At 42.2% G+C, this 20,575-nt stretch overlaps 1 protein-coding gene across 4 annotated transcripts in view; it reads left to right on the forward strand.

Moving 5' to 3' along the window:
• ANLN (anillin actin binding protein) overlaps window positions 1-20,575 on the forward strand; it is a 321,192-nt gene that overhangs the window by 93,136 nt on the left and 207,481 nt on the right. For all 4 annotated transcript variants that reach the window (XM_033930208.1, XM_033930207.1, XM_033930211.1 and 1 more), the window contains exon 8: window positions 5,285-5,411. In XM_033930208.1, the coding sequence (XP_033786099.1) occupies window positions 5,285-5,411 (127 nt within the window). The remainder of the gene's footprint in view (window positions 1-5,284; window positions 5,412-20,575) is intronic.

Consider the following 20,575-nt stretch of genomic DNA (forward strand, 5'->3'; position numbering starts at 1 on the left):
TAAATTACCTTACCTTACCTTACCATTGTTACAATTACCCATGAATAGCTTAAAGAACTTTAAATATAAAACTCTTAAAGAAATTTAAATAACTCTTCATTTTAATTTTTGGTTGGTTTTGCAATTTTATAATTTTAGTTATAATGTGCTGCAAAAAGATTTGCTCCGTTTAGTGTGCCTGAGCTAAAGTTTGATACACTATACTAAACTTACCTCCCTTCCCAGTGAAGGTGGAGTTGTTCTGATAGACTCCCAGGATCATAGACTGGACTTTATCATTAAGAGAAAGTTTCAGGCCTCAGTTCTTGTCTTAAAAGCAGCAGCAGTGGTGTCATTTGTCGCCCAAGCAAGTTATTCAAAGCTCAGTTGGGCGGGAAGCCTGAATGACGGCAGTGCCCCCTGGTTCCTTTTGAGGGGGAGGTGTCTTGAATAAGGTCTCTGCATATGTCATCTCTGTTCACTGAATGCTCTGGATCAGGCAATTGGCAGGAAATTCATCCTCTAAGGCAGTGATTCCCAACCCTGTCCTGGAGGAACACCAGGCCAATCGGGTTTTCAGGCTAGCCCTAATGAATATGCATGAGAGAGATTTGCATATGATGGAAGTGATAGGCATGCAAATTTGCTTCATGCATATTCATTAGGGCTAGCCTGAAAACCCAATTGGCTTGGTGTTCCTCCAGGACAGGGTTGGGAACCACTGCTCTAAAGCAACGTTGAGCAAACTTCATTTTAAAGGGCAATTGCTCTTTGTCAAGGGTCTCGATGATCTGATGGCTAGTGTGGCAGATCGTAAGCCAAAGTTCTCTCCAGTTCTTTGCTCTTCTGTTTGGGCTAGCTACAGCACTGAGCACCTTCACCAAGATAATAGTCATGGTAGCTGCGTACCTCCACAAGGTGTGGAAACAGGTGCACCCTTACCTGGATGAGTGGCTAATAAGGGCACCGTCCAAGACAGAGAAAAGCAGCAGTGGCCCAAGTGGTCCAGCTTCTGCAGAAGGAGCAAGTGTGGTAAGGAGGTAACTGAGGACCCCCCCTCCACTGACCCACAAAGCTTTCCTCTGACATCAGCTTTGACATTGGAGGGAAGTCATGTGGGTTGGCTTCGGGAGAGAGGGAGTGTGGCAGGAAGGGATCACCGGCAGCGGCTTCTGCGGGTGGGGTGGACAACAAGGAGGTATCCCCAGTGGTGGCAGAGTGGATTCAGACGGGTGGGCAGGAAATATTCTGAATATTCTCCATGGTGGCCATGCCGTGTACCCCCAAGTAGCCCATGTATCCCCAAGGATACGCGTACTGCATTTTGAGAAACACTGTTCTATAGCACTGGGGGTAACTGTTTGATCTCAGGGCATCAGCCATCAACAAGAAAGCTGCTCAGTTTTTTAGTTGACAGTATGAGCTAGGAAGCTCTGCTTGAGGCCAGGGATGGACAAGAGCATCCAGGCCTCAAGCAGAGCTTCTGTATGTGTTTCCCCCTGTGGCCGATGATAGAATACTCCAAAAGGGCGAGTAATTCTGGATGTCCCAGACTAACTGAGACAGCCGTGGTACGCAGACCTACAGAGGGTCAAGGAGCTCAGGCTTCTCTGTTATCCAGGACTCATCTCACAAAGCCCTATTGCCCTTGAGGATCCATATTGCTTTGGATTTATAGCTTGGCTCTTGAGTGCGATGCCTTAGTGCACATAGGTTATTTGGACTTGGTGATAATCATTCTGCTAAGATCTAAGAAGCAGTCCAATTTGGCAGCCTATACAAAGGCTTGGAAGTGTTTCCAGAGCTGGTGAAGTCAGACATACAGATCCGATCAAGGCCTCAATTGCCATAGTCTTGGCCTTTCTTCAGGAAGGGCTTGATAAAGGCCTTGCAGTGGGTATAGATAGCAATTCTTTTCTGCTGTGGAGGGCAGATCAATCAGTGAACCTTGGCTTCTTATCTAGATGTGACCAGGTTTTTAAAGGGAGCATAGCATCTTAGCCTTTTTTTATCATGAAATCTTAATCTCATCCTGCGGCCAGTAACTCGGGCATCTGAGTTTGGAGGAGGCCTCGCTCATGGGCTTAACAGTCAAGATTGAAAAACTAGTGGCTGTGTCTCCATCCAGAAGGGTTTCAGAATTTCAGGCTCTGTCCTGCAGGGAACCCTTTTTCAATATTTCAGAGACTGGGGCCTCTCTTCAAACAGTGCCTTCTTTCTTACCAAAGGTAGTTTCTATTTTTCACATAAACCAGGAAGTTTCTCCTGTCCTTTTTGCCTTTCGAAGCAAAGGAGGAAGACAAGATCCTGAAATGCCTGTACATCCGAAAAGTTTTTTGTTATTTAGAGATGATGAACAAATTTCACCTGTCTGATCATCTCTCGTTCTGGGTGCATCACAATGGGAATGGTCGGCATCAAAGGCAACCATATCAAGATGGATTCATCTGTCAATTTTTTTCAGTCTGTATCGGGAGCAGAAAACAGTTTCCCATGAGAGTAAATGCACACGCTACCAGATGGGTGGTTTCATCCTGGGTGGAGGCTAGAGCTGTCTCACCTAAAGAAACTTGTAGGGCAGTCACATGGTCTTGCCTCCACACTTTTACTAAGTTTTTCAGGGTGAATGTAGCAGCCAGATGGGATGCAGAGTTTGGTTCTGCAGTGCTGGCAGCAGACTCGCTTGTCCCCTCCCTAGGCACTGGGAACTGCTTTAGTACTTCCTCTGGTCGACTGATATTCCTGTTGCACTAGAATGGAAGATTAGGTTCTTACTTTTGTTAATCTTATTTCCAGTGCATTAGGTGTGTCATTCAGGTTAAGTGGGTTATCTCCCCATGGCTGTGAGCCATATGCAGAAAAAATCCACTCTGTGAGCCTCTTACTTCACCAGGAGCTCTACTGCCACCTGCAGTTTTTCCCTTGTGCATGTAAGCCAGAAGGAATGTTTCTGTACTGTATTCTTTTTTATTTTATTCAGTTTTTTAAATCTTTTTTTATGTTTTCCTTGTTTGGAGCTTTTACCCTGGTTTTATCTCTGCCTGCATAGAGAAAAAGCAACGAGAGCCTTCTCCTGCGCAGTTCCGCTACATTTTGAACTTGTCTCCTCATGGCATAGCCTCACAGGGCATGTCTTCACAGTCTGCCGCTGTTCATGACTTTGGAGACCTCTCTCCAAGAGATATAGATGAGAATGATACTGATTCCTTATTTTCTGGGGATACTCCTCCAGTGGTAAGGAACCCTGGAACGTATGCCAGCTTTTGGATCATGCTTTGGCTTTAGAACCAGGGGATGATCCCACAGTTCTACATTGCTGGATCTCATTTAGGAGTCTCTGCAGTCAGCCGGTTCCTACCTCTTCCTCCCTCATGTGTCGAGTGAGAGCTCTGTCCTCAGCGTTTCTATGGCATCTTGATATTGTCTTTATCTGGAGTCTTCCTATTCAGTGTTCGTTCTTTTCTGCTGAAAGTGGTTTTGGAGTTTCATGTGAACTAAGAGGTGTGTTTACCTGTCTTCCAGGCTATGGGTTCTAAGAAACAGGACCACATTTTGAAGAAGTTGGATGTGAGAGGAGTGCTTCTTCGATATCTAGAGGTCACAGACTCTGACCATCTGTTTGTACTGACTCATTTGTCTAAGCAAGGCATGCCTGCTTCGAAGGCCACGATTTCCACATGGATCCGTAAGGCCATTTCATCAGCAAACAGTCCTCTGTTTCTCTTAAGGCGTATTCAACTAGAATTGTAGCTTTTAAATACTTCCTCTCCAAAAGCTAGCAAAATTAATCTCAACCACTTTTAAGAAGCGATCCCCATTCCTGATGTTATATTCCCCCTCCTTTTTCTTTTAAACTTTGTTTTTAATAATGTAATTATTGACCTCCCTTCCCCTTATTACCCTCAAGTTCATGTGTGTATTTGTAAATTGTCTTTTTAATGTTCACTCTTCCCCCTTCTATAATTATTTTCCCTTTTATTTTATTCTTATTTTTTTTTTTAACATTGTAAACCGGCCAGATACATGCTGATGGTCGGTATATTAAAAATAATAAAACTCGGAGATTTGTAGAGCTGCTACCTGGTTCACTCTTCACACATTGGCAAAGTTTTACAGGGTGAACGTTGCAGCAAGAGAGGACTCTGCCTTTGCATTCTCAGTGTTATGGGCTGATGCAGTCAGCCCTCCCTAGATTTCTTGGACTGCTTTTGCACATCTCTTGTCCTGAATGATACACCTATTGCAATGGAAAGAGAGATTGTCATTACCTTGATAATCTTTTCCAGTATATAGGTGTGTTGTTCAGGGTGCCTGCCTACTGTCTCATTCTGTTTATGCTTCTCCAAGTTTGTATCTTGGATGCCAGTCAGCCCTTGGGGCCCTGAAGAATTCTATATAATATGTTAGTAGTATCTATAGGGGTACTTCCTGAGCTCCTTTGATGCTTATGTTGGCTGCTGTTTATTCACTGAGTGTTCAAGAGTTAGTCTGTTTGAGCAGAACAGTTGATTTGTTTGGGAAAATTTCCCGTTTTTGCTCTTACTTCACATAATGACGATGGAGCTCTTGTTTGCTCTGGGTACTAACTGCAGATGGCAGTAGAGCTCCCAGTGAAGTAGGAAGATGACAGAAAAAAATCAGAAGTGGATTCCTTCTGCAAAGTAAAGACGTAATCTATTTTTTTTTTTTTTCCCCTCATTAGCAGGAATATCAGCCCGTCCTATCAGTTCATTAGCCTGCTTCCTGTCTCGGACCTTTCTAGAGGGTCTGACATCTTGATTACTTCCCACTGTCCCTTATGGTCAGGGAGGAGAAGAAAAAAATGTATTACAGTAGTGTAAAAAAAATTCAAATTGAGTATCTTTCAAATTGATGGAGGTTGTACACAAGTGTCTTTTTACCTCGTTATGCATTGCAAAATGTTTTAATTAATGCTGTGTGTGTTGAGCAGAACAGACTTGTGTTGTCTCGGGAAGAAATCCCTGCGTCCCCTCTCTTTCTGCACCCACTTTGAGCTGATCCACTGCTTTGATACAGATTTAAGTAATCCAGCTCAGCCTAGAATAAGAGGAGGAGGAGCAGCAGAAGAATATGCAAATTAGGTTTTCTACTGACTTTGCAGTTATAAAGGTTAAATACCCACTGGTCAAGTCTGATATTCCTGCTTACAAGAAAGAAGATTAGCAAAGGTAAGAACCTATTCTTCCATTATCTGTGTGTGGCAGAAGACTGTGAGATTATTTATATGGTTTGTTTATACTGTTGTCAACACCCGTTACCGGTAAATATTTGTCTCTTTGTGTAGGACTCCCAAACCAATTCTGTGTCTGGCAAGCATCTTGTAAGCCCAGATGCAGCTTCTCTTCCTGTGCCAGAAATTGTTGGAAGCACTGAAATCTTATGTGTAATATCTTCCACTTCAGATTCTGCAGGTGAGTATAAATAATTTTTTGTGTGTGTTCTACTGACTTTGGTTTAGTTCATTCTGCATAAACAGGCAATGTCATTTAAATCTTGGAACTTTGTATTCCTCCCTTGTATGCAAGACTGGTAGATGCTTCTAAAGATGGCACTGATTTGGTCTTTTTCTGCTATAGAAAACTTATTTATGCAGGGAATACAGTATACTAATAAATAACTTTGGATTTGCATTGCACTAATTAGTGTGAAGCAAAAATATCAGTGAAGTCTCATCCAGAACCTTTATTTTGTGTATCAGCTGTTCTCTGAGGATAATAAGCAGGTATAATATTCTCACATGTGGGTAACATCTGTAAGGATTGAAGTGGCCCCCACAATGTTAGGTTGTAGGGGTTATGTTAGGCTCCCTTACAAACGCCAGGTCCCAGGTTCAATTTCCTCACTGAAGATTCACCAGGAATAGAATCAAATGAGAAGCACAGCCAGAGGTGATTCCATAAAGAATATATTATACAAATAGGCTTACAGAAAAGTAAGATTCATAAAAGTTACAATTACAGTTAAAGGACTGCTTCTGTGTTCTTGTGAATGAGAGAGAGCACACAAAGAAAGAGAGAGAGAGAAATAGGGGGAGGGTGATGTCCCAAGCTTCAGAGCAAGGAGAACAAGAAGAGTAAGAGAGCCAAGAGAGCGGCAAGAGAGAGGGGGATGTTGCGAGGGGGCTTTTAAAGTTTGGAAACATTCTAAATATAGAATCTATTGAGCTTCAATTGAAGTTAAACATCCCCATCCATAATAAACTTGTGCTAGACAGAAGAAGAATAGGTTGAAGTCAAATGTAATTTCCAGTATGCCTCTGACAATAGTTTCTGATTAATCTTAGTTATCTGGACCCATTGTATATCCTAAGCTGTCCATCCTAAGCATCAGACATTAACACATCTTCTTAGCACCTCTTCGCCCCTCTTAGCTGCAAGTTGGTATGTAATCATGATTTAATTAGGGCTATTTGAAACTGTCTTTAGGGCAGTATGAAACAGTCTGCCTGGATGCTTACTGTATGTGATCTATATGCATCAACATCCCAAAGTCAGATTGATTTAATTTCCCATAGGCCTTTGCTGACATTAGTTATGCCAACTGAAAATGCTGATTGCTAGCAATAGCTATGCTGACAATTTCTACTCCACATGGTCCTGAAAGATGCTCTGTTCAAAAATTGGGAGATATCCCCCTTTCTATCTCAGTGGCTCCCCTGTAAACTAGACTTCCTCTACAGGCTTGCCTTGCTTTGATAAACCTTAGTTTCAGCATTAGTCTTTAGTTGTGGAATCTGCTCTAAAGCGTGTTAACAGCTCTGGCTCATATGCCAACACTCCACCAGGCAGAGGTGTCAGAACCCTGGATAAGTTTTTGGCAAATGTCTATTCTAGTGCAATAGTTGTGTCATTCTGGTTGGTTGGGAGTTCCATGGGACTCCTGGAGTTTTTTCCCCCTGATTTAATTTTTGCTTTGTGCAGAGCCTATTTTCAGGCGGCTGGGGGTCCTGCGTGCACCCAGAGGGGTTTCCCTCCGCACCCTCTGGCTTTGCTCCCTCTATGCCTTTGGTGTCCCCTCTTCCTCGTCCGAGGGTGGCTTGGGATAAGGATTTGTGGTCGGAGGAGTCTGTCAGCCTGGATGAAGACCTGGGCCCTTTTAAGGAATTCCAGGATCCTCTCGAGGGGATGGCCACTGGTGGCGGGGTGTCTGGATTCCTGCTTTCCAACGAGGTGTCCGTGGTGCGCCTTTTTCAGAGGGATGAGCTGCCAGACCTGAATCGGCAGGTCTCCCCGGTGCTGCATTTCAAAGAGGCGCCACCGGAGGTCCCGTGTGTGGGGGGACCCTGTTAGTGGAATCTGCGCTGCTTCCTGCACTTTTCCTATGCATCGGATATTTGGGATCTCGTCCTGACGCAGTGGAATATGCTGGAGGTGCCGTTTCTGTTTGCACACTCCATGGCTTGTTTGCATCCCATCCCGGAGAGGGATAATTTCAAGTTTCAAGTTTATTAGGATTTTATATACCGCCTATCAAAGTTATCTAAGCGGTTTTTACAATCAGGTACTACCTTGAAGTCGCCAATGGTGGATTCGGTGGTTTCAGCGATTGCTATGCGGCATATCGTGCCTATAGAGGGCGGTTCTGCCTTACGGGACTCTGAGGAGCATAAGTTGGAGACCATTCTTAAAAAGAATTTTGATGTCTCTGCCTTAGCATCTATTTGTGGGGTGGGCTGGTGGCTCGGCTTGTTTTTCGGTGGACCAAGCATGTCCTGGATCGTCTGTCTGCTGACTGGTCCTTAGTGGATCAGGAGATGGCAAAGATTGGGATGGCTGCCTCGTTCCTCTCGGATGCCCCTTATGACTTGGTGTGGAGCGTCTGCCAAGTCTATAGCTTTTGGAGTGGCCGCGCATCATACCTCGTGGCTTCGCGCGTGGTTGGCAGATGCAGCTGTAAGGTTAGAGGGGTTATATTGAAGCGGCCTTACTCTCTGCAAGGTCCCGAATTCAATATCCTCACAAAAGATTCATTATGAAGTAAAATCAAATGACAAGCACAGCCAGAAGTGATTGCATAAAGAGTATAATATAGAAATACAGAAAAGCAAGATTCATAAAGATTACAATTAAGGAATAAGTTTTACAAATACAGACTGCTGCTGTGCTCTTGTGAATGAGAGAGAAAAACATCTTCCTGAATAGGTATTGTGAGGACAAAGAAAGAGAGAGAGAATGAGGGGTGGGGAGGGTGACTTTCCAAGCTTCAGGTTCCAGAGAGAGGGTGATGTTGAGAGGGGCTTTTTATAGATTGGAGTCTTATTCTAAAAAAATAGAATCTATTGAAGTTAAATATCCCCATCCTTTGTAAACTGTCTGAAACAATGGTTAGTTTCACTGATCAGGAAGGTGAGTAAGGTGTGTGAGACTGTAGAAGAATAGGGGGAGGACCTGATCTCCCACAGGCCTTTGCTGATGTTGGTTAAGCCAACTGAAAATGCTGGCTGCTAGCAATGCTAGACTGACAGCAGTGTCAAAAACTAAACTCACTAAATTTCCCTTTCGGGGGTCTTTTTTATTTGGTGAGGATTTGAATAAGTTGGTTCAAAGTCTGACTGACTCTAAAGTACCCTGCCTGCCTGAGGACCGTGCCCGCCTGGCGGTTCGTGGTGGCACTGCCCGTGGGCATCTCTGGGTGTTCCACAGATACCACCCTGGGTGTGGGGCTGCTGCCTTCCTGGTTTTGGGGTTTTCCCGGGGTCATTTTTATCAGCGCATGCAGTCCTTTCGGGGTGCCCGTCGGAGGGCTGGAAATCCCTCCTCCGATTCCTCCCGCTGCCCGTCCTGCCTCTGGTTCCGTGGGTGCCAGGCTGCGTATGTTTTTTTCCAAAATGATCCGAGATCACGACCGATCAGTGGGTCCTGGAGGTGGTGCGGGACGGATATGCTCTAGAGTTTGCCCACTCCCTGCCAGATCATTTTCTAGCTTCCCCGTGTCAGGTGGCAAGGAAGACGCAGGCCTTTTGCTAGACCCTTCAACGCTTGCTAGATCTCAAAGTGGTTCCAGTACCCCTTTAGGAGTGTGGCACTGGCAGGTACTGAATTTACTTTGTGGTGCCCAAGAAGGAGGGGACCTTTCGGCCCATCTTAGATTTAAAAGAGGTCAACAGGGCTCCCAAAATTTCCTTTTTTCGCATGGAGACACTGCGGTCTGTAATTCTGGTGGTTCAGCCGGGGAGTATCTGACTTCTCTTGATCTGATGAAGGCCTACTTGCATATTCCCATTCTAGCCTCCCATCAGCACTTCCTTTGCTTTGCAATCTTGGTTCAGCACTATCAGTTCTTTGCGCTTCCTTTTCGTCTGGTCACAGCTTCATGGACGTTCACCAAGGTGGTCATCGCGGCGGCCTTGCGGACAGAGGGCATTCTGGTGCATCCCTAACTGGATGACTGGTTGATTCAGGTGAAGTCATCTCAGGAGAGCACCCGGGTTATGGCTTGGGTGGTGGAGTTTCTGCAGTCGCTGGGATGGGTTGTCAACCTTTCCAAGAGTCAGTTGGCCCCATCTCCATGCCTGGTGTACTTTGGGGTTCTGTTCGACACCTCCTTGAGGAAGGTCATCGTCCCAGAGGTCCGGGTAAACAAATTGCAATCTCAGATTCGCCTGCATATGACGTCCCGGTTTCTTTGGGCGCAGGATTTCCTCCAAGTCTTGGGGTCGATGGCAGCTTCCCTCAACGTAGTGAGATGGGCTCGGGCTCACATGTGTCCTCTCCAGTATGCTTTGCTTCGGAGGTGGTTGCTCCAGAGGCATAGTCTGTATCTCCCTGTTCCTCTGAGGGGCTTGGCGCGTTGCAGTCTTCGTTGGTGGCTCCAGATTTCCCATCTTGTTCAAGGGACGAGTCTGTATCAGTCACAGTGGACAGTGCTTCTCACGCATGAGCTCTCAGTTGGGGAACTCAATGTCTAGGTCACTCAGGGCACCTGGTCCATGGAGGAGGCATCCTGATTGATCATTGGTCTGGCGACCAGAGCTGTTCATCTGGCACTGTTAGCCTTCCGTTCCTTCTTGACAGGCAAGTCAGTCCGGGTTCTGTTGGAAAATGCCATGGCAGTGGCCTATGTCAATCGTCAGGGAGGGCACCAAGAGCACTCAGGTGACGCAGGAGGTGGCTCTGCTCATGGTCTGGGCAGAGTCTCATCTTCAGGACATCTCAGCCTTCCATCTAGCTGGAGTGGAGAATTTTCAAGCAGACTTCCTTAGTCGTTACCTGCTAGATCCCGGAGAGTGCTGTATAAGTTACATGGCTTCTCAGTTGGGTCAGCCCTTCATGGACCTAATGGCCACGAGTGTCAACGACAAAACGCCCCGATTCTTTAGCTATCACAGAGACGGTCAGGCCGAGGGCCTGGATGCTCTGGTTCAACCATAGCCAACGGAAGGTCTGTTGTATGTGTTCCCTCCATGGGCATTAGTGAGCAGAGTTCTCCTCTGCATTGTTCGTCATCCAGGCCTTGTGGTTCTGGTGGCTCTGGATTGGCCTCGACATCTGTGGTATGTGAATCTGGTGCGACATCTGGTGTCGGATCCTCTTCCTCCTCCGCCTCTTTTGCCCAATCTTCTGACTGGGCCCCATTCCCATGTTCTTTTGTCTTGGGGCTTGGCTCTTGAAAGAGGTATTCAGTTAAAGTGATCTCCACCCTTTTGGGGTCCCGGCGACTTTCCACATCTCATGCTTATGTGCGGGTATGGCGTCTCTTTGAGGACTGGTGTGGGGTGTGTGGTGTGGTCTCTTTTTGCACTTCCCTGCCTCACATCTTAGAGTTTTTGCAGGATGGCCTGGACAGTGGCCTGGCTTGGTTTTCTCTCTGGGTTCAGCTAGCGGCCTTGTCAGCCTTTCTTGGGTTGTTACTGGGTCAGCATCTGACTGCCATTCCTGATGTCGTTCACTTCTTACGGACGGCCAAATTGCTCAAGCCTCCCGTGCGATTGTCTATTCCCACTTGGGATTTGAATCTGGTCCTGTCTGGGCTGGCGCACCCTCCCCCCCCAACTTATAAGCCTTTGGGTACCTGCTCGTTGAAGCACTTTACACTTAATGCGGTATTTTTGGTGGCTATTGCTTCTTGTAAGTTTCCCTTCTGGAGTTTTCAAGGGAGCGAGTCGTTTTGCAGCCTGTTCTTTCCTTTCTGCCAAAGGCGGTTTCTTCTTTTCATGTCAATCAGGCAGTGGTCCTCCTGGTGTTGGGTAGTCGGGAGGGATCTTCTGAGCAGAAACAGTTGCGCAAGTAGATGTCTGTCGGGTTCTTCGCTCTTATGTGCAGAGGACTCAGGAAATCAGATAATCTCTTTGTCCTTGCAGGTCCTCGTAAGAGGGATGGCACTTCCAAAGCTACCATTGCGCGCTGTATCAAGGAGACTATTGCTTCTGCATACCGTCTTCAGAAGAAGCCTGTTCCAGTTTTTCCCCAGGCTCATTCCACTCAGGGTTAGGCGCTTCTTGGGCTGAGTCTTCGCTGGTGTCCCTAGTGGATATTTGTAAGGCTGCTGTTTGGGCTTCCTTGCATTCCTTTGTCAGACACTACTGTGTGGACATTCAGGCGAGTCGTGACACGGTGTTCGGTGAGCGTGTTCTGGTGTCGGCCTTTCGGGGGTCCCACCCATGATGGGGACTGCTTTGGTACGTCCCACTTGAAAGATTAACCTATGCCGGTCTAGAGAGTTGCTAAAGAATGAGAAATTAGGTTCTTACCTGCTATTTTACTTTCTTTTAGCCTCTCCAGACCGGCATAGGACCCCACCCTGTCTATTGTTGTGTTGTTCTGGGTGTTGTGTGTGAGATTTTGGGGTTGGGGGGGGGGGTTTCCTGTGGTTCTAGTATTTTTTTTTAGGGCCTGGGAGAATTGAAGAACAGTGGCTGTGGCTAGGCTGGCATAGCTGGCATGCTGTGGGAACATTTTCTTGCCGGGATCTCTCTTTTGCATTTTCCAACAGCATTGAGGTATACTAGTTCCTGTTCGGAGTCTTGTTTATTTCTGTTTCAAGTTCTTAGTTCTGCTTGGCTATTCGGCAGACTGATAGGAAAAGGAAAAGGCACCTATTATGTATTATTTCAGAGTTTTGTTTCAGTCTCCATTTGCTGGTCATGATGAGATCCGCTTGTAAGATTAGCCTATGCCGGTCTGGAGAGAAAATAAGAACTGCCATCTCTGGATCAGACCTTCGGTCCATCAAGTCCAGCGATCCGCACACGCGGAATAGTGCTGCTCGATTCAGGAAAAAAAATTTTGATTCGATTCGGCCTACTGAATTGGTTTTTCTATTCGATTTTCCTTCCCAATTGGGTGTTTTTTTCAAACATCCTGGTGGGTTTATTTTATAGCCTCTTCACCCCCTTTGAATTCTCCTAACCACACTGGTAAACAAATAAACAAAAAAGACTTTTCCTGAGTGGTCTTGGGGGGCATGGCTTAGCGTGCACACAAAATGGTCGTGTGATCGCAGCGCTCCACTTACCTGGGCAACCGTTGAATAAATAAAGATTTCCTTTTAAACTGTTTTCGGCTGAAAACCTCGGAGAGGACAGCGGGAGCATGGCGAGCACCCGACAGAGTAAGAGTGAAACCGGAGGGGCTGTGAAAAGGCAGAAGCAGGATCAAATTACCCCGAGTAAGGTTCCGCTTCCTGCTGATGTAATCGGAGGAGTTAAGCAAAGCTGAAGTTATGGGGGAACTGAGGCAAATCAAACAAATGCTGACAGAGACTGTGAGTAATATGGCAGAACTGAAGGAAGAAATCCTGAATATACACAGACAAATGGAAGTAGCTAATAAAAGAACAACAGAGTTAGAAGTTAAAATGAAGAGCTTAGAATGTGAAGGAAAAAGATGCAAAAATGACAGTTTGGAAATAATTCAATTGAAAAGTCAGCTGGAAGATTACGAAAACCGTGGAAGAAAAAAGAATATAAAACTTTTTGGAATACAGGAAAATTTGGAAGGGAAAAATGCAATACAGTTTTTAGAAAATTTAATTCCTAGATTATTGCAGTTGGATTTCAAACAGCCTTTGGAAATAGAACGGGCACACAGGATTCCAATAAAGAGTCTGGAAAATCAAGGGAGACCAAGACCATTAATATTCAAGATGTTAAGATACCAGCAAGCAATAGAAATTTTAAATGCTGCCAAAAACGATAAAAACTTAAACTATAAAGGATCCAAAATATGGTTTTTACCAGACTTTGCTAAAAATACAGCAAATATTAGGAAGAAATTCCTTGATCTGAGATCTCAATTAAAGGAAAAAGGATATAAGTATGGGTTATATTACCCAGCAAAAATGAGGGTATCTTGTGGGGATAAATCTTTGTATTTTGGTGATCCGGAAAAACTAAAGACCTTTCTTTCAAAATCAGAACCTATGTCATTTTAGCACAATGGAATGAAGGGATAAATACTAAGACTGGATTGGTGGATATTGAACAAAAAATTAAATATAAAGAACTATGGGACTTTTGTTTGTTGGAAAAAGAAGAATATGCAACAAAGAACAGGAAATAAAAATGAACAAGTGAAAAAGAAAATAAAAGAATGTAAAAAAGAAAGTAGAAAGAAGGATAGACTAGAAAGACATTAAAGTGAAGTTATTAGACTGAACTTTTAGGAGACTGAAAAATGGACGGCTGGAGTAAAGAATGAACAAGAAGGATTAAAGGACTGGACAAATTAACACAAAAGGAAAAGTGAAGACTGAATAGGAAAATAAATAGATGTGAAGAAGGAGAAAGCAGAACTGATAGACTAAAAGGATATTATAAAAAAAAAATGAATGACAATGAGCAGTCAAAAGTCTTAAGAGTGGATGGATGGAGATAAGAAATAAATATTAAAGTTCAGTTTATTTAATAAGTCAGAAAAGGAGAAAGTAAAGAATGAAAGGACAATAAGGAAAAGATTGCAGAATGGACTAATGATAGAAAGGACAAGTTATATGATATTTAAATGCAAGTAAAGGAAAGGAAAATGAATAATATAAAAGAAAGATACATAAGAATTTATTGGTAGCTGAAGGAATGTAAAGATTGATGTTGTGATAATATAGTTTTAAAAAGATTGGATTTAATTTGGAGAAGAGGGAATTTAAAAAAAGGGAAAAGGGAAAAAAAATTATTTTGAAAATGAAATAAAAATGTTTAAATACAAATAGGGGATAAAAACTTATAAAATTGAAAAGTTTTTTTTTTTTTTTACAGAAATATATGAAGAGATGGATATTTGCTGTTGGATATTAAAAGGAGGATAGGAGAAGATGGATTAGATAATATAAGATATAGGAAAATGATACTTTTTATTAAATATATGACTATGATAGAATTTTCTTGAATGAAATAAAATGTTGGGGGAATGAATTGGAGATTGGTGAAATGATAAAAATGCATTAATGGAATGTTAGGAAATAAAGGTTAAATAATAGATAGAGAAATTAATTACTTTAAAATGGAAAAAAAAAAGAAAAAAGGTTTTATGATTAGAAGAGAGATATAATTAGATATATTGTGGAGAGGTAGTGAGTTTGTCTCAATAAAGGATAAAGGGGTTATTAATAAATATTGGTTGCCTGGGGGGGAGGGGGGAAGTTGGGATTACTGTCCAATGTGTGTCCTTAAGCAGTCATTATATTGGGGAGGGAGGGGTGGGAAGAAGGTGGGTATTAAAGATATTACTAGGATGATTAAGGAAAAGATTAATAAGGGATTGGGTAATTTGGAGGTAAGAATGTGTGCCATGGGGAGAAGTTTTTTAGATCTTAGTTATGGAAGAAAGGAAGAGGAAGATTATGATAAGGAGTATAAAATATATTATGTCTTTTAAGATATTTTCTATTAATGTCAATGGCCTAAATCATGTAATCAAAAGGAAAAAGGTATTATCATTTTTAAAGAAGCAAAACGCGGATGTTTATTGTCTGCAGGAGACACATCTTAATATAAAGGAATCACAGAAACTAACGGGTGGGTGGGTGAAAGAATTTTTTTTTGCTCCAGCAGAGGGTAAAAAAGCAGGAGTAGCAGTTCTTATAAATAAAAAGTGTATGGCCAATTTTAAGATAGTAAATTCGGACCCACATGGAAGATGGCTACATGTTGATATAAGTATGGGAAATAATGCCCTGACGTTGTTCAATATATATGCCCCTAATTCGAATCAATCAGAATTCTTTAAAAAATTGCAGAGTATGTTGTTACCACTGGCTGCTTCTAATTTAGTGGTGGCTGGAGATTTTAATGCTGTAATGGATCCATTAATGGATAAAAAACCAGGTAAAAGTATAAAATCTTTAGGTTTAGATAATTTGGTTCAATCATGTGATTTGAAGGATATATGGCGTATTCTTCATTTTAATGATCAGGAATTTTCATTTTGTTCACAGGTTCATAAATCATTTTCAAGAATAGATTATATTTTTATTTCATCACATAAGGTGCAGCAAGTGATTAAGGCTTCCATTGATCCCATTATCATTTCGGATCATGCGGGAGTATGGATAGATTTACAATTAGATCAATTAGAAAATAGAAGACCTCTTTGGAGATTTGATAATGCATTGCTTGTGGATGAAAAATTTTTGGAAAATTTTAAAACACAAATTAGTGATTTCTTTCAAATTAATTTAGTGGAAGATACATCTATTGAAAATGTATGGGACGCTTTTAAAGCGACTATGAGAGGTCATATTATATCATATTCGGCTTTTGTTAGGAAACAGATTAAAAAACAGTATATAGAGTTAGAAAAAGAAATTAAAATACTAGAAACTAAATTGGTAAGCAAATGGGAACATGATGTATTACAAGCTCTTTTGAAAGCAAAAGGTAAATATAACGAATTAGCTTCAAAAATGATAAGAAGAGACTTGTTTTCCAAACAGACAATGTATTATGGAAATTCTAATAAGGCGGGAAGATTATTGGCAAATTATCTTAAAGAAAAAAAAAGAAGAACTAACATTAATGGGATAAAAGATGATAATGGTATAATAACCAATCAAACGGATATAATTTTAAAGCAATTTCTAAAATTTTATAAGGACCTGTATTCTTCCGAGCCTTATTTGGAGAGGCAAAAAGATGGTAAAAATTTTTTAGATTTAATTATTGGACCTAAGGTTCCTGATCATATAAAACGGAGTTTAGATGAACCTATATCATTAAAAGAATTAGAAACAGCGTTGAGATCTCTTAGAGTTGGATCCGCTCCAGGTGGTGATGGTTATACAGTAGAATTTTATAAAACATTTCAAAATGTCCTTTCCCCATATTTACTAAATTTATATCAGACACAACTTATAAAAGGTGATATTAAAGGTACTATAGCTGAATCAATAGTAATTGTTTTGCCTAAGCCAAATAAAGATCCTACTTTGGTTTCAGACTACAGGCCTATATCTTTAATAAATGTGGATAATAAACTTTTGGCAAAAATTTTGGCTTTGAGATTAGCCAAAGCTCTCCCACATATTATAGACACGCATCAGACGGGTTTCGTTGCTAAAAGACATTCCTCTAATAACTCTAGATTATTGTTTCATATGTTAAATTTATCAAAAAAAATGGATGAACCGGCTTTTACAGTTTCCTTGGATGCAGAAAAAGCGTTTGATAGGGTAGAATGGAATTTTATGTATCAGGCTTTAGAATGGTTTGGTATAGGTTCTGGATTTATACAAATGGTAAAAACATTGTATAGCTTCCCGATTAAATATTAATAATATGATATCTGATGGTTTTCAATTGCAGAGGGGAGTTAGACAAGGTTGTCCTTTATCTCCTTTGTTATTTGATGTTGTATTAGAACCCTTATTGTTAGCAATACAGCAAGCAAGGGGGATACAGGGTATTCCATATTCTGATATGGAATATAAAATTTCGGCTTATGCGGATGATATTTTACTTTATTTGAGAAATCCAGAGTCTACCTTATCTTGTCTATTGGAATTAATTGATATGTTTGGCAAATTTTCAGGTTATAAAATTAATTGGAGTAAGTCTGAACTTATACCTTTAAATGTTCATTGTGTAAAAGGATTATTTGACGCTTTTCCGTTCATATGGAAAGAAGAAGGATTTAAATATCTTGGCATTCAAGTTAAAAATACAATTGAAGATACAGTAAAAGAAAATGAAAAATTTGTATTGAAAAGAGTTACAGAGTTATGTGAGCAATGGAATCCATTACATCTTTCTTGGTGGGGGAGAGTTCAAACTATTAAAATGATGATCTTGCCTGTAGTTTGCTACCAAATGAGTATGATACCTATTTATTTTCAGGGGTCCTTTTATAAAAAGCTTAATAGCATTTTAACGAAATTTCTTTGGCTTGGTAAAACGCATAGAATAGCTTTGGTATCTTTGCAAAAATCAATTAAGGAGGGAGGGGTAAATTTTCCAAATTTTTATAGGTACCATCAAGCCTATATTTTACGTCAGGGTATGTATTGGATCCTCCCAGAACTGATAGATAATGCACCGGATTGGTTATATTTGGAATGGCGCCTTATGTTTCCCCTAAATTTAGTTCATCTTCCAAGTATCATCATGCCTAGAAGATACAGAGAAAATAAGATATTAATGGATACTTGGAAAACGTTGAGGTTTATTAGTAAATTAGCACCTGTCCCAATAAACAAGTCAACTAATCAGTCTTTATGGATAAACTCCAAGATTAAAATTGGCGGAGCTCAAATCCTTTGGAAGGAATGGATTATTGCAGGCATTAGATCTCTGAATGATGTTATTTCGGAAGGTAAACTGCTGGAATTTTCACAATTGCAACATAGATTTGGTCTTAGTAAAAAACAAAGTTTTAAATGGTTGCAATTGAAGCAGGCCATTCAGGTTGGGTTCCCTGAATGGAAAACATTGAATAATCAATATAGTTTAGAGTTCTTATGCTTCCAAGCAGACTTCCTAGGGCATCAAGCCGCATTGTGGTATAAATTAATATCTGGATATTTGAATAAAAAATCAAAAAATGGTCTAAGAGACATTTGGAGCATTGAGATTAAGCATCAAATTACTGCATTCGGGCATTCAGAAAAATTGGAAGGGGATAGATTCAAAACAAATGCTAGGAAGTTTTTCTTTACTCAGCGGATGGTGGACACCTGGAATGCGCTTCCAGAGGACGTAATAGAGCAGAGTACGGTACTGGGGTTTAAGAAAGGATTGGACATTTTCCTATTGGAAAAGGGGATAGAGGGGTATAGATAGAGGATTACTGCACAGGTCCTGGACCTGTTGGGCCGCCGCGTGAGCGGACTGCTGGGCACGATGGACCTCAGGTCTGACCCGGCAGAGGCATTGCTTATGTTCTTATGTTCTTATCTCAATGGCCACTAATTTGGTCTTGGAGAATGAGATGTACAGTGTCAGCATCTATGAGACAAACTTGGTTCTTTTTATTACATAGAGCTTTTTGGACCCCTACACGTTTGCAAAAATTAGATAGTTCTAAGTCCAATAAATGCTGGCACTGTAATCTGGAACCTGGGATGTTGGATCATTTACTATATCATTGTCCCTACATTAAAAGTTTTTGGAATGCAATTTGGCCACAAATTAATAAATTGATGGAAAATCATGTAGCAATATCATATGATACAGTGTTATTTGGAATGATGATGAGAAAAAAAGTCAAATTTCACCAGAAAATAACAAGCTTTTACTAGTCATGACAGGGGTTGCCATTCAGCATATAACCAATAACTGGAAGAATCATAGTAACCTTAATTATACATTTTGGTGGAATACAATTTGTCATATATTCAAAATGGAAAGAGTAATAGCAATACAAAGAGGGACATATCCTAAATTTATAAAAATATGGGGGCCATTGACAAAGTATTGTACTGAATGAATAATAGGATTTATCTTCTTCTTTTCTTCTTTTTCTTGTCTTCTTTATGGCACACATGGAGGGGGGTAGTGAAAATAATTTTACATAACATGTTATAATATGGTATACAATATGTATAAGGTGATTGGAAAGTACTTGAAGGGTGGGGGGTGGGAGAGGGGATAAAAAAAATTTGTTAAGAATATTATGTAATAGATATAAAAGTGATATTGTGTATTCATTAGTTGTAACTCAATATTTTGTACACTTCATGTAAAATATGAAAATGAATAAAGAATTATAAAAAAAAAACCAAACAAGACTTTTCCTCTCTCTCTTAAATCCTAGCTCACATTTGCGGTCTAACACCAGCTCTGGCAGGATATACATTTCAAATCTGACACATTGTAATCACAAAAGGGAAAATATAATTAGGTTTTCTACCTTTTGTTGTCTGGTCATTCAAATCTTGTTGGTCCCAGGCTCTGGTTGTCTTCTGATAACTTGCTTGCCAGGGTCTCCTTCTTTCACCGTTCTAACCATCCATCTGCCATCTCTGTCCTCCCCTTCCGTCTCCCTTCTCTCCCCCGGAGATCTGGCATCTTTCTTTTTTTTTCGTATCTATCCACAGATCCATCTTTTCTTAACTACCCTTTCATCCAGTATCTCTCTCTCCTTCCCACCACCCCAGGATCCACCATCTCTCCCTTTCTTTTCCCAACTACCCTCCTATCCAGTATCTCTATCCCCCCTCCACACCATCCCTTGTGTCCAACTTCTCTCCCTTTCTGTTCCTTCCCTCCCTAAATCCCATTGTCCATCATCACTCTTCCTCTCCTATTTTCAGACCCATTATTTCTTCCCCCCCCCCAAAGTCAGGCATATGCACATCTCTTTGAAACCCCCTTCCCTCCCTCCCTCCGTGTACTTCTACACCAAGGCCCCCTCCCCTGGTCTGTCCCCCCCTTGAAGGCCTGCACCTCCCTGTGAAGGCCTGTACCCCCCTCGAAGGCCTACATCCACCCTGAAGACCTGCCTACTTACCTGTCCCCCCCTGTCCCCCTTTGAAGGCCTGTCGCCTCCCTTTGAAGGCCTGTCACCCTGTCCCCCCCCTTTGAAGGCCTGCATCGCCCCCAAAGGCCTGCTTGCCTGTCCCCCCCCCTTTGAAGGCCTGCATCCCCCCAGAAGGCCTGCCTGCTTGTCCCTCCCCTTCGAAGGCCTGCATCACCCAGAATGCCTGCCTGCCTGCCTGTCTCCCCCCTTTGAAGGCCTAAATCCCCCCAGAAGGCCTGCCTGCCTGTCCCCCCCCTTTGAAGGCCTGCCTGTCTATCTCCTCTGAAGGCCTGTACCCCCCTCCCCCGGAAGACTGCACCCCCCCCCCTCCGGAAGGCCTGCTGTTCCCTTGGCCTTCAGAATCAATCTCCTTAACTTCAGCAGCCTGCAATAAGATCGCTGGCGCTAGCTATCTTTGCAAGTTGTTGAACGGCTTCAGAGCGTCTTCTCTCTGCCGCTGTCCCGCCTCTTCTCTGACATCAGAGAAGGGGCGGGACTGCGGCAGAGAGAAGACGCTCCAAAGCCGTTTAGCAGCTTGCAAAGATCGCTAGTGCCAGTGATCTTATTGCAGGCTGCTGAAGTTAGGGAGGTTGATTCTGGAGGCCAGGGGAAAGACGGAGAGCATAGCAGTGGGTAAACCACTTCCCGACTGACCCTCCCCACTCGCCCTCTAAAGCAGGAGTGGCAGG

This window comes from Geotrypetes seraphini, chromosome 2 (genome assembly GCF_902459505.1).
Source record: "Geotrypetes seraphini chromosome 2, aGeoSer1.1, whole genome shotgun sequence".
Taxonomy (NCBI): domain Eukaryota; kingdom Metazoa; phylum Chordata; class Amphibia; order Gymnophiona; family Dermophiidae; genus Geotrypetes; species Geotrypetes seraphini.